The 17,104-nt window shown below is 54.7% G+C and overlaps 6 protein-coding genes across 6 annotated transcripts; 4 read left to right on the top strand and 2 right to left on the bottom strand.

Annotated features, from left to right (window-relative positions):
- Window positions 1–82: 82 nt before the first annotated feature.
- IUM83_05013 (Armadillo-type fold) lies at window positions 83–1,855 on the bottom strand (the record flags this gene model as incomplete). The annotated part of the gene is made up of 4 exons (XM_067929121.1): window positions 83–264; window positions 341–472; window positions 541–669; window positions 772–1,855. 4 exons carry the CDS (start codon window positions 1,853–1,855, stop codon window positions 83–85), a joined length of 1,527 nt encoding a protein of 508 aa, XP_067794647.1.
- Window positions 1,856–2,524: 669 nt separating this feature from the next.
- Window positions 2,525–3,197, top strand: IUM83_05012 (uncharacterized protein; the record flags this gene model as incomplete). The annotated part of the gene is made up of 2 exons (XM_067929120.1): window positions 2,525–3,076; window positions 3,156–3,197. 2 exons carry the CDS (start codon window positions 2,525–2,527, stop codon window positions 3,195–3,197), a joined length of 594 nt encoding a protein of 197 aa, XP_067794646.1.
- A 4,767-nt stretch (window positions 3,198–7,964) lies between these two features.
- IUM83_05011 (Cyclic nucleotide-gated cation channel alpha-3) lies at window positions 7,965–9,947 on the top strand (the record flags this gene model as incomplete). Its single annotated transcript, XM_067929119.1, has 1 exon — window positions 7,965–9,947. The coding sequence occupies one exon, from the start codon at window positions 7,965–7,967 to the stop codon at window positions 9,945–9,947; it is 1,983 nt and encodes a 660-aa protein (XP_067794648.1).
- Window positions 9,948–12,169: 2,222 nt separating this feature from the next.
- On the top strand, window positions 12,170–13,855 carry IUM83_05010 (Abnormal spindle microcephaly-associated protein; the record flags this gene model as incomplete). Its single annotated transcript, XM_067929118.1, has 2 exons — window positions 12,170–12,538; window positions 12,650–13,855. The coding sequence occupies 2 exons, from the start codon at window positions 12,170–12,172 to the stop codon at window positions 13,853–13,855; spliced, it is 1,575 nt and encodes a 524-aa protein (XP_067794585.1).
- Window positions 13,856–14,135: 280 nt separating this feature from the next.
- IUM83_05009 (uncharacterized protein) lies at window positions 14,136–15,451 on the bottom strand (the record flags this gene model as incomplete). The annotated part of the gene is made up of 6 exons (XM_067929117.1): window positions 14,136–14,415; window positions 14,493–14,719; window positions 14,781–14,859; window positions 14,938–15,140; window positions 15,219–15,281; window positions 15,347–15,451. 6 exons carry the CDS (start codon window positions 15,449–15,451, stop codon window positions 14,136–14,138), a joined length of 957 nt encoding a protein of 318 aa, XP_067794835.1.
- Window positions 15,452–15,627: 176 nt separating this feature from the next.
- IUM83_05008 (uncharacterized protein) lies at window positions 15,628–17,055 on the top strand (the record flags this gene model as incomplete). Its single annotated transcript, XM_067929116.1, has 2 exons — window positions 15,628–15,933; window positions 16,051–17,055. 2 exons carry the CDS (start codon window positions 15,628–15,630, stop codon window positions 17,053–17,055), a joined length of 1,311 nt encoding a protein of 436 aa, XP_067794689.1.
- Between the last annotated feature and the right edge of the window lie 49 nt (window positions 17,056–17,104).

Genomic DNA, 17,104 nt, shown 5'->3' with positions numbered 1-17,104 from the left:
GCATAATTCAAAGTATACGAAATGATCAAAAGGATTAGTTACGACGAGAGGAGAAAGTCCGATCACTTGCCTTCGTGCCTTGTTACTGCAGCGTGCAGGTTTCTGGCGGTAGTGTTTCTTCACCCTCGATCACTTCCCCAGGCAACATTGTCTGAATCGCTTGCACAGCATGCTGCTGAACCTTCGGATCACGGGGAAATCGTAAACGTGCTTTCTCACAAGCTGGTAGGGCTCCTGCATCCAAGCATGCCGTTTTCATCTCATCTTCAATGAAGAAAAGCAAAACACGGTCAGATTACTTCTATTAGCCTTCGCAAATACGGAGTTCTCATCGGCTCACCATTTTTGCCGCTGACAATTGCGATAAACCAACATCCTGCTGCTTGAACAAGAGCTGCTGTGCTGAATCGCTTCATACTGTCGACAACAATCTCGAGGCCGCCTTTCGAGACAATCTCAAGCATGCTAGCGTCTGTTAGATAATGCCAAAAGTCAGTAGTGGGAGGATGGAGCTGGACGCTCGTGAAAGCTGTACTGTACCTTGACGCAGGCTCAAGTTGGCCAGCGCGAGACAACTCAGACCCTGCACTTGCTCATTTAGAGGGAATCGCTCCATCGCCGAGAGCACCAGGCGGCGGCTTTCCGGATTGACCCGAACTACCGCCTCATCTAATGACACACGACGAAACGTTAGTCTACGGCATCAAGATCCAGTAAATATGTGTTCCCGATACTATAGCATAGATCGAATCGTAAAGCTGGTGTGCATACCTGCAATTTTCGGGTGAGCAAGCACCGACAGCCCCGCCATGTTGGCAGGCACGTCGTCAGGAAGAGCGACCATTGCATCGATGAGCGAAATGATGCCGCCACTGGACGTGATTATCGCAATGTGATCGTCCGCTTGGTTCGCGTACTCAGCGAGACAGAGCAGTCCATCGCGTTGCAGCGGCAGGGCCTCAGGAAATTGCTTCATCTTGTCAATGACCATTTGGATGACGAGCCGAGAGCTCGCCTTGTCCTTCTGCGCTCCATGTTCACGATCCTCCTCCGCCTCTTCAGACGCCAAACCAGTAGCCAGGAGCGAGTCCGTCGGCGGCTTTCCCACCTCAGAAGCATTAGCCGTACTCCGAACCACCCCCTTCAACGCACGAACCCCGTGCGTCTGGATGCGAGCGTCCGTCCGGAACTTCCTCATGGTCTCCAGCACGGCACTGCCGTCACCCACGTCTCGACCCACGGCTCGTCGCATGATCCCCGCCGGGTCCGTCGCCACCGCAGCAGCAAGAGCAGCAGCAGTGGCTTTGGTCCCCGTCGTACCAGGTCGGTTCTCACTAACTTTAACACCGTCTTTAGCTGGTCTCTCTGCAGCAGCAGCAGCAACAACAGGTCTCGTCTCGTGCTTCTCCTCCTCCATCGTCTCCTCTTCACCATCTTCTCGCTCTTCTTGCTCTTCATCCTCATCAACAATTGGCGGCAGCGCCTCCACCACGGCCTGCACGACTTCCTGCGTGGCCTGCGCCGTCGAGCGGCGGTTGCTCATGTGCTCGTGGCAGATGCCCAGCAACTGGCGCGCCAGCTTCGCGTACTTGGCCAGCGCGCACACGAAGGTGAAGGCGCGCAGCGGCTCGTCCAGCATCAGCGCGGCCAGCCTGCGCTCCAGCGCCTCCTGCGGCAGGCGGTCCAGCTGGTGGAGCGACAGCCCGCCGGCGGGCGGCGCCAGGCCCGCGGGCGGCTGGCGCAGAAGGCACGACATGGCCAGCGACATCGGCAGGAACGACGCGTCCGCCGGCCGCTCGCCCTTGATCTTGGCCTGCTGCAGCAGCAGCAGCATGTGCGCGGCCGCGTCCAGCATGGAGTGACCACCCGAAAACTTTACGCAATTGCTTGTTGAAGTGGCGCTATCGATTTATGAAGGTTTGGTAACCTCGGATCAATTTATGAAGTCTGGGGGCAAATATACAGACATGCATATCTAATTCGGCAGAGAACTGATAATTTCTTGAGGCGCTGTGACTTGACAAGTTTTCAATCACGTATAGATTATCTGAGGTTATGTATTTATACCAATGCCGAATTACAGGTGCTAACATCCACTCGATGGTCGTAAAAAACGGTTTAAATTTGCACCTCAGATGCAGTACTTGTCGTTGCAGGGGGCTCTCTCCAACCATGGTTGAGATTCTTGGAGTACACTGACAAAGTGCTCGACCTCTGACGCCCGCGTCAAGCGTTTCATCGTGACGATATTTTAAGTCCGTCACCTCGAGTGGAGAGTTAAAACGATCGCAACTCAACAGTTCACTCAACGTCCGTCCTTCGGTTGAAGTCTGTGCACGTCAACGTATTTTTAAATTGTGTAGCCCCCAGCACTGTCCACACGCTGCTTCGCAGTTGTTGGTTCGGGAGGAAGGTGACGACGACATACCCGTTGTATGTGGCGAGAATGGTCCGAAGCAGGGGGAGCAATGCCAGCAAAGGGACGACCAGCAAAGGCAGTAGAAACAGCGAGAAGCATTCGTGGATGGCGTCGGTAAGTCGCAGATCGGTCGACAGTGTCCACAGTTCCTTCACTTTGCACACGCGCTTGGCCAACTTGTTAGCGGAAGACCGACAAGACGCCTTCGACCCGAGCGCGAGGGCCATTAAGGCGTGGGACCACATTCTACTGCTGAGCCTCCTGCAGGAGTCGTTCCTGCTGCCGTACTTCCTGGCGTTCCAGCCTGACGCTGTCGGCTCCATTTCGACGTTTTTTGTGCTAATCATCGCGTGTGAAGGAGTGTTCGCGGTGGACTTCTACGTTCAATCCCACACAGGATACTACGCGGACGGCAATCTCATTCGTGACAAGAAGCTCACCATCCGACGATACGTACGCTCATTCCAGTTTCTGCTGGATGTCGTTGCAATCTTGCCGTACCAAGTCCTTGTGGTGAAATACCCGCGAGTTGTGGCTAAGCTGCTGTTTCTGAAGCTTCTGCGGTGGTCCAGATTACCGGCTTTTGTGTCGAGTCTGGACGAGTTTTACACAAAGCACTTCGTAATACTGAAGCTACTCAAGGTCGTGGCTTCCACGGTATATCTAGCACACGTGCTAGCTTGTATACGATACAGCTTTGGTACGGACGAGACCCGCACTAACCTCTGGCTACCAGCACACACAGCGAGCCATGAAGCGCCTCACGTGGAATACCTGACGTCGCTGTTCTGGAGCGTCGGAATTATGACGGGGCTTTTCGAGGGAGAATTACCGCATCATAGCATGGAATTTCTCTTCACAACGTTGGTGGCGCTGTGCGGGTTCTCGATGTTTACGACGTTAGTCGCAACAATTTTCGTCATTTCCAAGTGTGAAAGCGGCCATACCGAAGCTATGGAAGCACGGATCAATCAGCTTGTTCACGTCCTCTCTTTTCACCGTGTTCCTGAAATCCAACAAATCCAGGCTGTCGAATATCTCAAGGTAAGTCTTCCCTGGCTACACTGCAGTCACTCTACCTAGTAAGCTAATGTGGGTAATTTTGTGTTTGAAGCGTTACTACACCGATGCCGAGTCAAATGACCGCGAGGCGGCTAAAATGTTGTGTCCGTCTATAGCGAATGACATCCAAGTGGAGCTTCTAAAGTCGACTATTTCTAAAGTCTCGCTTTTTGACGGCTGCGGTGATCAGTTCATTGTGGCTATGACGAGCTTATTGAAAATGATCGCTGTACCAGCGCAGACGATTTTATTCTCATCAGGAGATTACGGTGATGCCATGTACGTTGTTCAGTCCGGAGTGCTCGCGATCGTTGTAAAGTCCGTGACGGTGCGTGAGATTCGGAAGGGATCGTGTTTTGGAGAGTTATCTGTATTTTCTTCGATGCCGCGAACAGCAACAGTCCTTTCGACGACGTTCTCGATTCTGTACAAATTATCGAGGTTTCACTGCGAGCGTGTTCTTGAAGGGTATCCAAAGTGTGCTGCTGTGATTTCTGCGCACGTCGAGGATGTTTTGAACCAGCTAAACAGCAGCGAAAAAGATGTCAGTAATCCCTCCCCCGCCGATGGCATCAATTCTACAAGTATTTCAAGAAAGGGAGATTATCGACGAGTTTCTGTTGCAGCGGGATGTGTAGCAGGTGTATCCACTCTATCAAAGATGCTTTCGAAAAGAGGAGCACTGGGTTTCTCCAGGAAGCCACGAAGTGCGAAGATAATCCCTTTGCAACCGGGTCAATCACAGTCAAAGTCGAAACGGGAGGGCAGTCAGTTATCTGTGCCCAGGTCGATACTAGAGCCTTCATCTGTGCCAGATACCTGCACTGACACCGGAGTGGAAGACGCTTCTGTTTTATCAAGTAGCACGCTTGGTAGTGGCCACCAACTCACGAGGAGAAAAACACTGAACCCGTATGATCGCCGAGAAAACCTGACGAAAACTACTATTTACAAGCACCACGGTTTGAGGCGTCTGATATTACTCCCAAGGTGCATCGATCACCACTCGCGTGCCCGGATGTGGTGGCTCTTACTATTCTTCGCGAACCAGTGGTATTGTTGGACTCTGATCCCGGTCCAAGTGGTGTTTCCGCTCTGGCAGCGACCGTCGTGGACGACTCTAATTGTCGACGCCATCTCGAATACCTGCCTGCTACTAGATGTTGTATTCACCCTCAATTTGTCCTTTATGACTGACTCTGAGAAGATCATGGATCCCAAGCGCAGTGCGCAGCGTTATCTCGACGGCAGCTTCTTCTTTGACTTGCTGTGCTCGCTTCCGTACGAATACCTACACGTGGCGAGGTACGGTATCATGCGACTCCCGCGCCTTCTGCGCATTGTCCATCTGAAGAAACGTCTGAGCGAGATGGAGTACTTTGTCCACTTAAACAGCAGACGCCAGCTTTTGCTGTTTGGGGTGCTCTTGTTCATGATGTTTCACATAGTGGCTTGCATTCACTTCGCAATTTCATATGTTGAGGGATTCAATCCGAATGAAGAGGAGGCCTGGATTTCGTCGATTAAATTGTGTTTGCGGAGACTAAACGGGACTCACTTGGAAGACTGCAGTGGCACAATATATAACGAGAAGGCTGATCGAGGGAAACTACTAGGAATTACGTGTTTAGAGTACTTCCGCTCGCTCTATTACGCTGTTGGAGTGCTTGCATCACCAGGGAAAAGCGTGGAGCCTGCTAGCGACGTGCAGTTGGTTGCGGCGCTGATTCTCATGCTCAGTGGATTTTTAATCACGGCCATCGTAGTAGACAACGTGCAAAAACGGTTTACCGCCTCTGCCTTCGAGCAAAAGGAGTTCTTTGCAACAAGCACGCGGATTCAACTCTTCTTGCGACGTCAGAAGGCCCCACTAGCCATATACCATCGCGTCAAGTCATTTCTGGACTATTGGTGGTCCTCGCACCGCGGGGCTGTCATCAGCGAACTGCTGGCCGATCTCCCACGACCGGTTCGTCTAGATCTGTTGCGAAGTATTTGCACCCCCGTGCTCCAGACACTAGCACTCCTCCAAGGATCGCGCTTAGTGTGGAGTAAGCTGGAAGAGTTGATGGTTGAGAATGCTCAATTCATTCTGTATGGCCAAGGCGAGATCGTCTACCGGCACGGCGACTATGTTACAGGAATGTTTTTCCTGCTCGAAGGAGAGGTTTGCGTAGTGAAAATGGGCGGTTCGCCTCGTGAAATACCTCGCGGGAGCTTTTTCGGTACAGCAGTGCTTACGCAGCAAGAACGAGGGGAGGGATATACGGAACATGTCAGCGCCAGCAGCGGCTGCATTCTACTATTTGTGTCGCGAACCCAGCTGCAAGCAATGGAAGTCATTTTTCCCAAACTGAAGACGGAGCTTCTCGCTCTTGAGCAGCGATTGCTCAGCAATAAACTGGCAAAAATGCACATGGAGACGCGACGAGACTTGCACGCTCATAGAGGTTCCGCTCCTGAATTACTGCAAAGTGCACTCGCAGGACTAAAAGACTCGCTCACGAGCGTCCACGATCCTAATTCTTTGTTCATTCTCGCGTGGGAAACCTGGGTGTTTCTCGTGATGACCGTGCAATGGGCACTCGTAATGTTTCTGGCGTGTTTCCCTCTTGAAGACGGGCACAAGAATGCTGACGCTCTCGTGGTCTTTCTTGAGGTTTCGTTCGTTCTGGATATGTACATCCGTTCGCGACTAGGATTCTACGAATACGGTAACAAGATGATGGATTTACAGCGGATTCAACGCGCGTACTTCAAGTCCGGCATCTTCGCTCTGGATATTGCGGCACTGTTGCCACTTTACGTTGTCAACTGGTGTGTGCCAGCCGCCAAGCGTTGGGATATGCTGAATATCAACAAACTTTTGCGGCTGTTCAAGGTCCCCAGACAGCTATACGCACTTGAAACGAGATACTTAAAGCGCACGACGGAACTGCGTTTATTCAAACTGCTCTACTACACGTTCATGCTGTCACACGTTCTCGGTTGTATTTGGTTTAACTTCGCATCTAAAGTGGCCGTCCCAACCTTCTTTGAAAGCAGTAGTTTTCCCGTCACGAAGAAAACCGCTTTTGGTGCCAACCAATGGTTGCCGTCTGAGCACTTGGAGCACGAATCAAATATTCTGCAGTACATGTCATCTCTCTATTGGTCGTTCGGACTCATGTCAGCCTCAAGCGAACCGGAATTCCCCAAAACTACGGCGCAATGCATCTTCAGTGTGGTTACCATGACAACCGGGTTTTTCCTGTTTGCCTACGTCATTGGCAACTTCACCGACATCATCGAACTCACGACTTCGGAAAGCAGGGACTTCAACGCGAAAATGGGAGCTGTGCGGCAAATGCTGGACCACTTTCGGATGCCAGGAGCTCTGCAGGAGCGCATAAAGACGTTCTTATTGTTCAAGCGCTTCCATACCATCACGCAGGAACACATCCTTGTGCACTGCTTGCCACCATCGCTTCTAACTGACATCCGCCTTGTTCATCTAAAGCCGATGATTGAGAAAGTGGAGTTTTTACGAGGCATGGAGGGTTCGATCACGCGAATGCTGGTCTCTCAGTTCACGCAGGTGTTGGTGTCACGCGGCGAGTTCGTTTGCAAGTTCGGTGAAAACGGGAGTGACATGTTCTTCATCTTTACGGGTGTGCTCAACGTGCTATTACCTTTGCGAGTAGCAACTCGGACTAAACTTACCTTCAAGTCCATTGTTGAAGGCCTGGTTGGTAAGAAGGCTGGTGCGAGCAACGTAAAGTCTCGTGATAGTGGGGTTGCTCCCACCAGCGCTCAAGACCAAGAACAACTGAAGAAGGTGAATGAAATATCGGCGGGTAGCTACTTCGGAGAAAACTCGCTATTCACAAATGCGCAGCGTGACGCGCACATTCAAGCACAAACTTCCTGCATCTTGTACAGACTGTCACGGGAATCTCTGGAAACTGTTTTCGATCGATACCCAGAGTGGAAACACAAAGTGCTTCGCATTGCTAGTATCCATCGCGAGCAAGATCGTCTATTGCAACTATCGCGTGATGAACAACGACGCAGAACGACAACAGCAAGTGGTGTGATATTATCACGTGCGGACATCATGAACGAGCGCGCCGAGCGGTTAAAAGAGAAGATGTACTCGTCACGCTTGCTACGCAGTGAGAGCGTGCACATTAGCATCATAAAAACCTCTAGCCAACGTGGAGCTCAGTTGCTAAACCAAGGCGTGATGAAGCCCTCTCGTAAATTTGTTGATTCCTTAGTTGAAGGTGTTGCGGTGCAGAGCGACTTCCATCTTCTTTGGATGCGATTTATCGTGTGTTGTACCATGTACGTTGCTGTAATGGTACCCTACCAGCTTGCTATGGACCCTCTGGATCGTGCAACAATTGCTGCATCCGTAGCGAAAGCGATCGGGTTGCAGTGTGAGATTGCTTTTATCATCGACATTTGGTTCAACTGGCACATAAAGGAATCTCCGACCGCGATGGAGCTTTACGACCAAAATCTGCGCAGCATGTACAAGAAGGAGCGAATGGTCTTCGATATCATCGCTGCCATTCCATTCCACGGCTTCCTGTCGGCGTTCAAGTGCGGCTCGTGGGTCAAGCTGCTGCGTTGCGTCAAGATTATCAACATCATGAACTACTTGAACGAATTGAATCGACGCAGCGTTTCCAGCGAGATCACTCGCTTTTGGCATGTTTGGATGCTTTACCTGTTGGTGATCTACTGGGCAGCTTGCTCCTACCTTGTTGTTGCAATGCAGGCCGGATTTGGCACCGAGTGGGAAGGGTGGCTTCCTTCTCAGGAACTCGAAATTTCGGATCCTGATGACCCGTCACCCGCCCAACTAGCTCGGCGCTTTTTACGTGGACTTTTCTTCGCTACCACAGCATTTCTCAAGAAAGCGAGGAACTTGGCTCCTGAGACCGCATCGCTGTACGCGTTCCAAATCGCTGCTTCATTTACGGGGCTGATCACGATGTCCTTCGTGCTGGGTGAGCTTGCAAGCCTATTCATCTCGTACATTGGTTTAGAGGTGGACTTCCGCAAAAATCACATCGCTGTCGAGCTCTATCTAACTCGTAAACGTGTCAGTGATCGGCTCAAACTGCGCACGTACGCCTTCATGACGTCGCTCTGGTCATCACACGCAGGGGTTAACTACGAAGAGCTATTGACAGAGATGCCTGAGTCGATCCGCACAGCTTGCGTGCTCCACACGGCGAAGGAGCCTCTCGACTGGTTTGTCATGAAAGTCGTCTCCCCCATTTGCTGGGAAGGCAACGAGAGCGTAGTGGCATTTACTCTGTCTGTGGCCGAGCGACTGCAGTTTGAGTGCTACCCTCGAGACGAAAACGTTGTGACCGAGGGCAGCGTCGTCCGAGCCATGTACTTCGTGATCAAGGGCCACCTTCAAATGCAAAGTCGATCGCTGCTGGCTCGTCCCGTTGGTCTTCGCGACGGTAGTTACTTCGGTGAGCGTGGACTCTTAGGCTGCACAATCAGCCCCTACACTGTTCGAACGGTGAGGGCCTGCGATCTTCTCTCTCTGAGCTCGGAGGCGTTCGCCCAGGTACTCCAACAGCACCCTTTTTCTCGTCTGGCACTTCAGATCTGTAGTAGCGCGCACAGATACATTAAGGTGCAGTATCGAGTTCCTTGCTCGAGAATCGACATGGAGGATCGCTGGGGGGGAGCTCTACTGCATTCTGTCATAGAATTTAAAAGCAAGTATGAAGCGACTTCAACAAACGCCGAGGTGGTCTCGGCTGAAAGTTCTTCGAGTGCTGGTGTTCTTGGCATCAATGACACACCAGACTTGTCGGCCTCCGAAAGCGAGGCACTCAGGCTAGCGACTTTTCTCAAAGGGAGCGAATTCGTCCCAGGAGAAGGGTCCTTTGCTGCTTGCAGCGTCAACGTCAGCGCGGGCAACCCCGCCGAGTTACCAGCCCGGCTGCGCGAGATGTTTGATGCGCTAGACACCACCACCACCTGCTATGAAGCGTTCGCAGCGCTGCTGCACTGCATGTTGCCTACCGATCCGTTGGACTGGGGCGCTTCGTTTGCCACAACAGAAAACGTCGATCTCACTGCGACGTTGGCTACGCTGACAACGTCGGGCGCAATAGGCTTTCGATACCGCAGCGTACTTCCAACCATCGACGGGTCTTTCAGTGCGAACGACGAACCTGTCAATGGACACCACCGCGCACACCACGAGGAGCAGGAACTGAACCAGGTGGCCGAGACAGCGGAGTTCAATGCGCCGGAGGATCACGAGGCTGAGGCCGCAGAAGCGATTGGACCTACAATTGAAGACACAATGACCGCGATGGTCGCAGAGGTGTCGAGCTCAACAAACGCAACAGTGGAGCGTCAGCAATCTCGGTTGATCAGGGTGAATATCCGACACGGACCGCTGCCGCATCTCCCACAGCTTGGTCCACACGTTCGAGACCTATGATAACGGCCCGAGTGACGAATCCGATATCTTTCCCACGCATTTACGGACATTGTTCGTCATCAACTGAGTTCCCAGGGGTGCCAAATACAGCAGTGCTTTACCAGGTCGGTACTAGTAAAATTATATTGAAGCACCTCCCACAACATCGATATACTACAGTAGTTTATGGTACTTTTGTTCGGGGTTTTATCTCTCCGCTCACTCGCAAAACCTTCAACAGTTCGGTTTGTCTTACCAAAACGCATAACTAACTGCTAGTTACTCCACGCCTAGAACAAACCAAACCACGTGGTTTGGTTCGGTAAACAAACCAAACCAAAATTACCAATGAACCAGGTTCGAAACGGTTTCGTGGTTTGGTTCGAAGTGGTTTGAACCGAGTGAGACGCTGCAAACCAAAGCAAACCACGAGAATGTGGTTGGCTAAAAACTTCGATTTGAAACTGTTGACGATGCGGCTCTTATCGAGAAGTGCCGCGCTGCACAGCCGAAAAGCCGAGCGTCGTTGAAGGCTGGAGCCGCTGTCAAAGACGAAAGCTGCATCAGGGTGAGATGGTCGCCGCCTTCGGGAATGCAAATCCTGCCATCCAGGAGGTGCAAGCGAATAAGCCAACCTTGCTACCGATACCAGCCGCAGATTCTAATTCTTCGGGTATGCCGCTTGCTTGGGCGCGGCCTTTGAAGAGAGCCCGCCGGGAGGACAGAGAGCCATATTGACCAACCAGGCAGCGGAAAAAGCAAACCATCGGTTGCAGCTGAAGCTCAACTCCAAACCACGAAACTCCAAACCTCAGGAATGGTTCAAGAGCGTTGGTCTGGTAACGTTCAAACCAAAGTAACGGCGAAAACTGGTTCAAAGGTCGTGAAATATAACTTCGAACCAATAGTTTGCACTTTGGTTGGTTTGGTTTGTTCTAGGCGTGAGTTACTCGTTGTGCGTTTTGGCCCAACGTCTCCAATAGGGCTGGCGCGATGGTTTTAATTATTAGGTTTTAAGGATAGGGTTTATAGTACGGTAAAACCTGTCACCAACAGAAGTTCTGATTCAGGACTCTTTGTATGATACCGCTTCTTCCTAACACGGCCTAAGATGATTCAGCTTGCTTATCGCGGCCCAAATACCATAGTAGATAAGGCAAATAATACAACTGGTACACCGCAGTCGTTGGAGACCAAGGCTGGTAATACCTGTTGATTTTTAAAAATGCAATTCAGTTTTTGGTTCTATATTGGTTAAATTAATATAACATATCTTTATTGTTTTCTATTCATTGGCTAGTCTATTCTTGGTGGTCTACGTGCTTGTAATTATGGTTTGCCTTGATGTAAAGCAGCTTTTCCACCTTCGGTGAAAATCAGAGCATTTCTAAGCTTCTTATGGACCCAGAAAGCGTTCGGATGCGGAACTTGAAGCGACTAAGCTGAACACGCTCAAGGCGAGCATTTTTAGCGTCGGCCATCGGGATCCAGTCGCAATCCAGAATATATAGCGTCTTGACCTTCTCTTTGAACACCGTGTATCGTCGATCTGAATTCGCTTTCATTTTATTGCAGTACACCTGGAAGGCAGTCATTTCAACTCTTTAATATTTGTTTCGTGCGGTATTAGAGCTGGTGTCACGCAGGAAAATTAACGATAATATCCTTGTGTCGGGAACCATTCCACACCCAAGTTAGCGAGGATCAAGCAGGCACGCGACACCATGAGCATGGGCACGCACGAAGTCTGAGCGGTTTGTCAGTATTTGTCGTGGCGACCCTGGGTTCACCCTCGCCCCACATGTTTTGCCGCCACCTGAGGGAGCGTTGAGAGCAACGGTAAGAACAGCCTCGAATAGTGCTCCCCAACTTCAACGTCAAGTCACATCTAACATTGCCTGCGTCCAGCATTGCTCGACGGAGGCAACAGCACCAATTGTCTGTCGCTGACAGCAACAACTTGACCATACCCGCATTAATATTGCACGTGCAGAACAGTGTTGCCGTGCAGTGCTCTCCATGTAGTGCGCTCCGTGCAGTGCCCTCCATTTGGTCCACCCGCGTTGATAACGCTGAGACCGAGCGTGCCCCTTCATTTCCGATCGCACTTAGCCGCGAACAAACCGCACGAGACTGTCTCCTTTTCCGCAATCACTCAAAGAGAGAACGAGCGGCAACCGGCAACACGCGCCTTGTCGCTTTAGGCTAGTGCTAACCGCGGCAGCGTCTAACGAGCGGCAAGGATGCAGGTGGCGACGCCGAAGCACGCGACGGCGCTGCACGCGCCCACGGCCGCCGTCGCCCCCGCGCTCTGGAGCGCCGACGACCAGGCGCTGCTGGACATTCTGCTCTTGACGGAGCCTGCGGACGACGGGAGCGCAGCGGTTAAAGACATCGAGATGCAAGAGCAACACCCGCAGCAGCAACAGCCACGGCAACAGGCGCAACTGTATACGTCATCACCCTCCTCGCCGGAGGTGCAGCCGGCGTCGCCCGTGGGCGCCCCCAGCCCCTCTCGGGCGGCCAAGGACTCGCCCAAGGGCAAGCTCTCGGCCATGGAGCGGCGCGCGCGGCACCGCGAGGTGGTCAAGCGCGCCTACCATCGCAACAAGGTACACTTCGACACAAGTTGCAGCTCAAGAAAAATCATTACGACATAGGATGGTACTTACGTTGATCAACTTTTGTCATTTTTTCCCTGCTTGCCTGCATGGCTGCTGCAGGCCGCGCTCAAGGGCCTGCGCGACACGGTGAAGGAGCTGGAGCAGCAGCTGGAGAAGCTGTCGACGTCCAAGCACCAGGTGCAGCCCAGAAGCAGCGCCGCGGACGAGATCCAGCGCCGCTACGCGCTGCTGACCCAGGAGCAGGACCAGCTGGGCGGAGAGGCCGCCAGGCTGCGTCTGCTGCTCAACTACAGGCAGCAGTTCGCCTCCAGCATGGTGGCGCTGGCGCAGAGGGCCGCGTCCATCTCGTCCGACGACTCGGACAACTCGGACACGGACTCGGACGCGGCCACCGCGTCGTCCTCGGGCTCGTCGCCGCTCTACGTGGGCGCGGACGCGTCGCCTCCCCCCGCCATGCAGGGCGTCGACTGGAGCGTCTCGCCGCTCAGCAAGAGCCACAAGAAGAGCTGCTCGCCGCAGTTCTTCAGCGAGCCGCGCCCCACGTTCGTGGGCCCCACCATCACAGGCAAGACGCCGCTGGCCGTGGCCATGCGCAAACAGCTTGGCTACAGGCCGCTCGGCTTCGCCGAGTCCTCGGCGCTCGTGAACGAGTTCTACCGCTGCATCCTCGACTTCTCGCTCAGCGGCAGGGCGCTCACCACGGGCGCCAGCATCATGGGCTGGGAGGACAAGCGTCTGCTCGACGGGACCACGCTCAAGTTCTCGCTGCGCAAGCGGTTCGCTGGACGCAGCGCCATGGAGCTCATGACCAGCACGTGGCAGTGCTTCTCCGACCCGGAGTGCACCGAGACCAAGTTCCGCGGCCTCATGACGCTGCGCATCCTGCAGCGCGTGAACGACGACACCATCGTGGCTCTGCGCGAGTCGAGGAGCCCCGACGGCGACAAGCTCTACCGGTGCGTGTATTTATTGTTCCGCGTTCGCACTCGGAAGGGCTTCATCATCTGCGTCAAGTCGGTCTCGCCCGAGCGTCTCACCGATCCGGCGCTGAGCTCCATCAGCCGGGATGGGAAGCCCGTGCAGTGGACAGAGCTGTCGGGATGGTTCGTGTTCGAGCCTACTGTGGAAGCAGGGGGTGATGGCGGGTTCTACCAAGAAGGTGCGCAGGTTGAATACGGCGGCTGCATGGACTACGGTGACGTCGAATCAATAACGGAGCTCGCCATGAACACGCTGTCCATCGTGCTCAAGTGGGAAAGTATGATGGTCGGCCCGCTCTTCACTCTACCGCCGTGCTCATGGTGACTATCGAGTGACTTCATTTAACCTTTTAGCCAACCATCCCGGATCAACGTGAGAGCAATGCGAGAAGAAGCGCTGTGCCGTCGAGTGAGCGTGAGTGCGAGGTTGCGTAAGGTGCGAGATCTGGTGGAGTTAGTTGTATGATAAATAACCATGTTTCCGGTTCTTCTTGTTGCTCTGTTGGACCAACAAGCAAGACAGGAGAAGCTTAGGTGTGTGAGTGTGTGCTGTTCGCTGTTTACGGAAATGCTGGAGCATCGGTAGTTGAGCAAGCACTTGGAGCTCAGTCGTATCTCGAGCTGCCGCTGCTGGACCCTGGTCGCCTCGAGATGCCTAGCGATGTGAGGATCAGGTCCGTGGCTGCAGCCTGACTAGCAAGCAGGCGCTTGACCTCTTCCAATTCCTTAGCGGCGGATTGCTCCACCGCCACAAGCCGCTCCTCGAACGCCTGGGTCGCGGTGGCAAATCGCTCTGCCACCCGCACTGCCTCTTGCTGGGCCTGCTCTCGGAGCGCGAGCTCTCGGCGCTGAGCATCAATGATTGAGACCAACGTCGCGCGCTCACTGCAACGTCAGACATGGTTGTCAATGTTTCGGTTCAGCCAAACGTCGACACGAACGCGTGAGCTAGCATGACGCACCTTTCCCAAGCCTCCTCTTCCTTCGTCGTGGCGGTGGACGTTCCACACGTTGCGTGCGAGCACCGAGGCGACTTGCTCGGCCCTCGTGCTGTGGATCCGTGGCCCTTCATCTTCTTGGCACCAGCCTTGTTCGTCACTTTCGGCTGCCGCTCGTCATCCACCGCGGGGCACCCCACCTCCAATGCACAGACCCGCGTCGGCGATTCGATCGTGCTTTGTCGCGGTTTCTGCCATCGCAGTCAAGTTACTCGAAAGCTTTAGACACTGCAGGTCCAGCGGAAGACTCACCCAGTTGGTCGAGCTCAGCGCGAACGGCGCGACGGTCGTCACCTTACCAAAGTCTTTCGCCAGCGAGACGCCAGCCAACCTGAATGCACGCAGCACCGCCGTGTCAGCAACACAACCACCACCACCTTCTCCTCCTCTAACTCTCCTCTCCACGTACTTCTGCTGCGCTTCGAGCACTTGCTCGCGCGCGCGCTCCTGCCGAGCCAGGTGCATCTGGATGGACGTCTCCTGCGACTCGGTCGGGTGCAGCAGCGCCGCCTCCGTCTCCACGCTCGTGGCCACCGTCGCGTGCTCGCCGCCGTCGTCCTCGTCCTCCGCCGCAGCCGCGTAGTCCGCCGCGCGCAGCGACCGCGCGTTGGTCTGCCACCACCAGCCAATTCACACACCACCGTCACTTCCTCCTTCGTGCAACGCCGCAAAGCTGCAGCAGCCACCGACCTTGGGCGAGAACGTGCACTCGAGCTCCTGCTGCGCGCGCAGCTCCTGCGACCTGCTCGCCAGCTGCGGACGCCCGTAACGACGTGTCAGACGCAGCACAAGAACATTTGCACCCGAACCAGCACCACCTTGCGTTGGCCGTGCACTTTCCAGGCCAGTTGCTTGTCGTAGATGCTGCTATCGATCGCAGGCGGCACGGCTGCTGCAGCCAGCCCTGAAGGTGGCGGCGGCATTTTGCTCTGCGTCGCTTCAAGATCGTCGGCACCACGTCACTGTTACGTTGTCCCTGGACTGTACACCAGCGTTACACACGCCTCTTGGGCTTTGTAACACAAGAAAACAGTATATTATACTGTATGCAGTCAGCGGCTATCGCTACACACTACGTATACGCACTAACGTTCGCAGCATGCCGCTCGAGCTGCCGCCGCTGGCACCGCCCCGGGCGCGCGCGCAGCGCGCCTCGTTGTCTCCGGCGTCTTCTTCGCCCGCGTCCCCCGCCGCGCAGTCCGCGCTCGCGCTGGCGCCACGCGCGGCGCATAAGAAGCCGGCAAAAGGCAAAAAGACGAGTGTGACGCTGGACGACGTGGAGCGCCGCCTCGCCGCGCAGCTGAGCGCGGACGTGCCGCCCGACACCACGCGCCGCATGGCCAAGGCCGAGTTCAAGCGCCTCAAGCACTGCGAGATCGTGCGCCAGTCGCGCGTGCGCAAGAAGGTGGGGGCGACTTCCATAACCTGTCCGAGACAGGATAACGATTGCTATAGAAAACGCTTAACTTGTATCGGACAAGATAACCAGCTTCTCACTAACACAGGGTGCTCTTGCCTGCAGAACGAGCGCAAGGGTCTACGCCAGGTGAACGACGAGCTAGAGGCCGAGCTGAACGGCCTGCTCACGGCCTACCGCCGCGCGCACGACTGGATGCACTTCGACGAGCGCCGGCTGCGCGACGTGCTGTTCAAGAGGTTCGTGCACTCGATCTACGAGGTGCGCGGCCTGCGCCGCGAGAGCGCGGAGCTCAAGGATCAGCTTTTGGTGTTCGACGCGCTGGGCGAGCAGCTGCAGCGCCTGCAGGACGACTTCCAGATCCCGCGCCAGCTCGGCGCGCGCACGTCCATCGGCACCATCCACTTCCAGGAGCTGAGCGTGGCCGAGGCGCGCGACACCATGATCGACTCGCACCGACAGGCCACGTCCTTCTTCGACACCATGCGGCGCGTCGAGGCGGCCGAGCAGGAGCAGACTATGGGCTGGACGCAGCACCAGCGCATCACGCCCGACGGGCGCGTGCAGTTCAACTTCACCAAGCGGATCGAAACCATCGGCGCCGAGGAGCTCGTGGACAAGAGCTGGGAGATGTACTGCGACTTCGGCCTGTACCACGGCATCTACTCGTCCGTGCAGAAGCTCGAGATCCTGCAGAGGATCAACGACAACACGCTGCTGATCCGCAGAGACCTGCAGGAAGGCAGCTCGGCGCCGATCTTCCGCACCATTTTCCTGCTCTTCCGGATACGCCTGGCCAACGGCTACCTCATCTGCTTCCGGTCGCACAACCCGGCCGTGTGTGTCGAGGACGACGACGACCCGAACGTGCAGTGGATGGAGATGTTCTACTGGCTCATGATCACGGACCCGCCCGCAGAGGAGGCTGCTGCTCCGGGCGTGATGGGGCCCGCGAGACCCCCTGTTCGAGGCTGTGACGTCACGTTCGGCGGTAACTTGCTCAACGGCCGGAGTACCAAGCACGCTACGATCTGGAAGTACCAGATCGCCATGGCTCTACTGCGGTGGGAGAGTAACGCTGCTGCGCCGCTCTTCGCGCTGTATGGGTAGCTTATCTGCTCGTCAAGATACTAACGCTAATTGTACTTAATATTTAACC

This window comes from Phytophthora cinnamomi (genome assembly GCF_018691715.1).
Source record: "Phytophthora cinnamomi strain GKB4 chromosome Unknown Contig23, whole genome shotgun sequence".
NCBI classification, from domain to species: domain Eukaryota; phylum Oomycota; class Peronosporomycetes; order Peronosporales; family Peronosporaceae; genus Phytophthora; species Phytophthora cinnamomi.
The sequence above is the reverse complement of the archived record's forward strand: the minus strand, read 5'-3'. Positions and strand labels throughout refer to the sequence as shown.